Below are 6000 nucleotides of genomic sequence, written 5' to 3'. Positions count from 1 at the left end.
CAAAGGATTATAAATCATGCTGCTATAAAGACACATGCACACGTATGTTTATTGCGGCACTATTCACAATAGCAAAGACCTGGAACCAACCCAAATGTCCAACAATGATAGACTGGATTAAGAAAATGTGGCACACACACACCATGGAATACTATGCAGCCATAAACAATGATGAGTTCATGTCCTTTCTAGGGACATGGATGAAGCTGGAAACCATCATTCTCAGCAAACTATCGCAAGGACAAAAAACCAAACGTCGCATGTTCTCACTCATAGGTGGGAATTGAACAATGAGAACACTTGGACACAGGAAGGGGAACATCACACACTGGGGCCTGTTTCGGGGTGGGGGGAGGGGGGAGGGATAGCATTAGGAGATATACCTAATGTAAATGACGAGTTAATGGGTGCAGCACACCAACATGGCACATGTATACATATGTAACAAACCTGCACGTTGTGCACATGTACCCTAGAACTTAAAGTATAATAATAAAAAAAATAAAAATGTAAAATCACATTTGAAGAAAAGTTAGGAAGTATGCAGGATGTGAATTTACCCACTTCAGCTTGGGTAAAGTGGGAGGGTCATTGCATGAAGACCCTATAAACAGATAACATAACAATACTTGAATTTGCAAAAGACTTCCTGGGCAAAGTTTTAGTGGCCTCATGTTGTAATGTCTGAAATTGAGAAGGCTGTTTATATTAGCTACTAAAACCCCTGCCTCTGTTACTAATGAAACTACTTCATATACCTGGATACACTCACCTGCCTTTTATATTAGGCTGGCACACAGTTATGTAGCAGTGACTGCTCAGTAACAATTAGGTAATTGCACTTTTTCTGACATTCTGTGTATACATTGTCAGAGCATCCTTTTACAGATTGACTCTATAGTGTTGAACCCCAGGAATGAAGTGAATGCACTCAGGTTATTCTTAAGATTGAATATATTAATACATGCATAAGTACACTTATAGTAATCCAGATTTATATACCACAAATTGGAGAGTGATTAAATATTCTTAACTTAGAAAAAAGCTTACCCAAGACTCACTCTTAGTTATCAACCTCCTCTACTGGCTTTGACATGATTCAGTTTGCTTTATTATGACATTTTCTGATTACAGGAGTTCTGTGACCTGAAGGGTACACTTGTAAACCTGTATTCTCTGTTCCTAGTAACACATAGTTCAGGACTGGAAAAGAGCTATAGAAATTCCATAAGTACTTAACCAACCACCTCACCTTTCTATGAGTTTCACAACAGGATGTTTTTATTTTTTACCTTCCTTTCCCCAACACTCTCTGGTAATGAAACAACTGAGAAATAAAACCACCCAGGGAGGCGGGGAAAATCCAACACACTGGTTTCATCTAGAGTTGTTGTCCTGTATAAAGAAACCAAAAACACTTAAGAGTCTCTTTTTCAAGTAAAAGCGTAGAACTGATGTGAATTCAGTCTCAGTTTTAAGATCAGAAGGACTCTATAGCCTGAGTTGCAGGGTTGGCTGCTCTCATTATCTGAAGTTTCAAGAGGCCCTGAAGTAGAAATGAGGAAATTTTAAAGTGTCATTTTAGAAAAATCCCTGCCTCTTTAAGGGCTGATTATAAACGAACATAGGCAATGTCTGGATTTTTAAAAAAGTTTTATTGAAATGTAGTAAGTTCTAAAATAAGGCAGAGAGGTCATATATTTAATGCTGAAAGGGGAAAGTGATGCTCAAAGTCACACAAAGGCTGCAGGATTTGCTGACTCAACACCTTTGGGGCTAGAAAGAAATGAGGAGTGAGCTGGATGCAGTGGCTCACGCCTATAATCTCAGCACTTTGGGAGGCCAAGGCCAGCAGATTACTTGAGCTCATGAGTTCAAGACCAGCCTGGGCAACATGGTGAAATTCCCGTCTCTACAAAAAATACAAAAATTAGCTGGGTGTGGTGGTGTATGCCTGCAGTCCCAGCTATTTGGGATGCTGAAGTGGGAGGATGGCTTAAGCCCAGGTGGCAGAAGTTGCAGTGAGCTGAGATCACACCACTGCACTCCAGCCTGGGCAACAGAGCAAGACCCTGTCTTAACAACAAAAAAATGCTGGGTGCAGTGGCTCACACCTGTAATCCCAGCACTTTGGGAGGCTGAGGCAGGTAGATCACTTGAGGTCAAGAGTTTGAGACCAGCCTGGCCAACATGGTGAAACCCCATCTCCACTAAAAATGTGGTGCCTGTAATCCCAGCTATTCAGGAGGCTGAAGGAGGAGAATCGATTAAACCCGGGAGGCAGAGGTTACAGTGAACTGAGATCACGTCAATGCATTCCCGCCTTGGCGACAGGGCAAGACTCTTCTCAAAAAAATAACAACAAACAACAACAACAACAACAAAAAAAAATTTAAGGAAACAAATTCCTGGTTAGGAAGGTGGGTGAAAAAAAAAATCTATACATGTAGGCAAGCAGTTTGTGTTATGTGGACTAATCTTCCAAATCTCACTCTAGTACTAATCTCATGCTACTTGGTATAAATAGGTATTTTAAAGTGAAACATTTAGCATTCCCTAGGAGATTCAACAATACAAATATTGGCCACTCCTAGAAATAGACTTTGGACCTAGAAACAGTGTTTGGTATGTTAATGGGAATAGTGGGAAGAAAATACATTGGCGGACTATACAAATATTAGAAAGAAGATAAATATCTTCACTATCTTATGTCAGGACTTACAAGCTAAATGTTAGAAGTTTCCTCTTTTTTTGCCTAAAACTTGAATGCCAGAATGAGCTGAGTTACAATGCAGCACGGAAAACTGATCACTGGTTAAAGTGTGGTTTCTGGATCTTGTTACTGGGTATTAAAGCTCTTTGGCAATGCCTTCATATCTGTTTAATGACTAGAAAACAATTCAAGAAAAGTGACGACAAAGACAATAATTACAAAATAGGCTGATAACCAGAGTTAATTATGATTGCCAAACAGAAGAAATGTTTTTTTTAAGAAATGATGTGTTAATATCAGTAGATACAAAGGATATAATCTGGTTGACTAAAATCAAACTGAAATTTCACTGACATAGTAAAGTATCACTTTACAAGATAGTCAATTTGACCAGTTCATTGTGAAAAAGAGCATTATTCTCTTTTCTTTCTCACTTGTGATCCAGACAAAACAAATATCTGATATATCAAAACAATATTTTAAAAAAAAATACAAAAGTTCTATCAGTTTCATATAACCTTAAAACTCTACCCAAACTGAGATGCTCAGGTTTACATAAATATATATACATATATATCTTTTAAATCCCAGAGTCCAAGACACAAGCCCATAGGGGTGTGTGGCCATCAGAGGCCAATCGTTTAACTCTGGGAGTGTATGACTGTTATGAGGTGGGTGGGTCTCTGACCTACATTTATAGCTGTCAGTTTTGAACACCCTTCCCATGAGGAAATCTTTGCCTTTTGTTCAAAACGTCTGAACAAAACTCACCTCTGAACTAACAGAGATGTTAACAGGACACCTGGCACAAAAAGGGCTTAGAAAAACATGTTCTTATAGAGTCTCTCAGGCTGTCAGTCATCTAGACACAAGTGAGTCAGCGTCCATGGTGTTCAGAAGATAGAGTTCAGGCTGAGCTGTCAATCCCAGATGGCACTAAGGAAAAAAAGATGGAAGAGGGTTAGACTGATTTTCACGTATTTATTGAAATCAGCTTTTAAGTACCTATAATTAGCACATCAATTTAGGCCTTTTTTTCTGTACTGCTATATTGATTTTTATTTCAGAAAAGAAATGGCTTACAGATACATACATGAATGGCTTCTGATATGCAAAATAACAGGTAGGAGCTGAAATAGTTAAGGACTGAGATGGTACCAAATGTCCTCAGCAAAATTAGCACTCTGACTATTCTTGTGACACACTCTGCCTCAGGATGGGCGCTTCAAATCAGGATAAGAACAAACAAGCAGAATGCTTTTGTATTTTACTACTGTGTGAATTAGAAATCAAATTCCCAACGGTTTCAATCCTGAGCCCTATTATCCTTTGGCACTGGAGCAGAGAAAAGCCTTTCATTTAAAAAACAAAAACATGAAATGGCATGTACCAAGAGGGAGAAAGATGACCTGTGGGTCCCAAATGTTTGTCAGGCTGAATCAGAATCACCGAAGCTGCTTTTAAAACACAATTCCCAGCTGGGTGCGGTGGCTCACGCCTGTAAACCCAGCACTTTGGGAGGCCAAGGTGGGCGGATCATGAGGTCAGGAGATCGAGACCATCCTGGCCAACATGATGAAACTCCGTCTCTACTAAAAATACAAAAAAAATTAGCTGGGTGTGGTGGCGCACACCTGTAATCCCAGCTAATCGGGAGGCTGAGGCAGGAGAATCACTTGAACCCAGGAGGCAGAGATTGCAGTGAGCCGAAATTGCACCACTGCACTCCAGCCTGGCGACAGAGCCAGACTCCGTCTCAAAAAACAAAACAGCAAACAAACAACAAACAATCCCGACTGGGCACGGTGTCTCATGCCTGTAATCCCAGCACTGTGGGAGGCCGAGGCACATGGATCACCTCAGGTCAGAAGTTCAAGACCAGCCTGACCAACATGGCTAAACCCCTCGACTAAAAATACAAAAATTAGCAGGGCATGGTGGCGCATGCCTGTAATCCCAGCTACTCACGAGGCTGAGGCAGGAGAAACACTTGAATCCAGGAGGCAGAGGCTGCAGTGAGCTGAGACCATGCCACTGCACTCCAGCCTGGGCAACACAGCGAGACTCTGTCAAAAAAAAAAAAAAAACCCACAATTCCAGACTCCACTCCTAAAGAACTGAGTCTAGATGGTTTGTGTTGGGACCTGTGAAGTTGTTATTTTTTTTGTAGAGACAAGGCCTCACTATGTCACTCACGCTGGAGTGCCAATGACACAATCTTGGCTCACTGCCACCTCTACCTCCTGGGCTTCAGCCATCCTCCCATCTCAGCCTCCCAAGTAGCTAGGACTATAGGCGTGTGCCACCACACTCAGCTAATTTTTTTGTAGACAGGGTTTTGCCATGTTTTCTAGGCTGGCTATGAAGTTATTTCTTTTTACTTTTTCTCTTCTCGAATACACCTTGAGACAAGTTTGAGTCTCATTTTAGCCCTATTATTATTACGCAGAGCTTTTATTGTTATCCTTTGGCACCAACAGCCTCTAAGTTAATGCAGAATGCAGACTATAAATTTATTGGTAGCAACTATCCCTATTTTAGTGTAATATAAAGGCACTGGAGTTGGGTTCAAGCCCTTAACTCTGCCACTTTCTATGGTCTTCAGCATGTCACATATACTTTTGGAGCCTTATTCTACTCATTTGTAAAATGTGAATAAATGCTACATTTGAAAATGCCAAGTACAGCCAGGCACAGTGGCTCACACCTGTAATCCCAGCACTTTGAGAGGCCGAGGCAGGCAGATCACTTGAGGTCAGGAGTTCGAGAGCAGCCTGACCAACATGGTAAAACCCTGGCTTTACTGAAAATACAAAAATTAGCCAGGTGCAGTGGCTCACGTTTGTAATCCCAGTACTTAGGGAGGCTGAGGTGGGTGGATCATGAGGTCAGGGGTTTGAGACCAGCCTGGCCAACATGGTGAATCCCCATCTCTAAAAATACAAAAATTAGCTGGCCTTAGTGGTGTGTGCCTGTAGTCCCAGTTACTTGGGAGGCAGAGGCAGGAGAATTGCTTGAACCTGGGAAGGGAAGGTTGCAGTGAGCTGAGATCGCGCCACTGCACTCCAGCCTGGGCAACAGAGTGAGACTCCATCTTAAAAAAAAAAAATTATCCAGGCATGGTGGTGGGCACCTGTAATCCCAGCTACTCGGGAGGCTAAGGCAGGAGAATTGCTTGAACCTGGGAGGCAGAGATGGCAGTGAGCCGAGATCATAGCACTGCACTCCAGCCTGGGTGACAAAGCTCGACTCCATCTCAGAAAAAAAAAAAAAAAGAAAATGCCAAG

General features: G+C 41.7%; 1 protein-coding gene across 9 annotated transcripts in view; it reads right to left on the bottom strand.

Annotated features, from left to right (window-relative positions):
• Positions 1-1636: 1636 nt before the first annotated feature.
• The window catches only part of SLC11A2 (solute carrier family 11 member 2), a 46587-nt gene continuing 42223 nt past the window's right edge, over positions 1637-6000 (bottom strand). For 4 of the 9 annotated variants that reach the window (XM_055095647.2, XM_055095646.2, XM_055095648.2 and 1 more), the window contains exon 17: positions 4344-4779. In XM_055095647.2, the coding sequence (XP_054951622.1) occupies positions 4678-4779 (102 nt within the window). In that variant the 3' untranslated portion in view covers positions 4344-4677. Of the gene's footprint in view, positions 3650-4342; positions 4780-6000 lie in introns of those variants that run through there. The other 5 variants (XM_003825872.5, XM_055095651.1, XM_008951247.4 and 2 more) reach the window with 3 other exon arrangements.

The sequence above is a fragment of the Pan paniscus genome, chromosome 10 (assembly GCF_029289425.2).
Source record: "Pan paniscus chromosome 10, NHGRI_mPanPan1-v2.0_pri, whole genome shotgun sequence".
In the NCBI taxonomy this organism is placed as follows: domain Eukaryota; kingdom Metazoa; phylum Chordata; class Mammalia; order Primates; family Hominidae; genus Pan; species Pan paniscus.
Note: the sequence above shows the minus strand (reverse complement) of the source record. Positions and strands in the feature narration are given on the sequence as shown.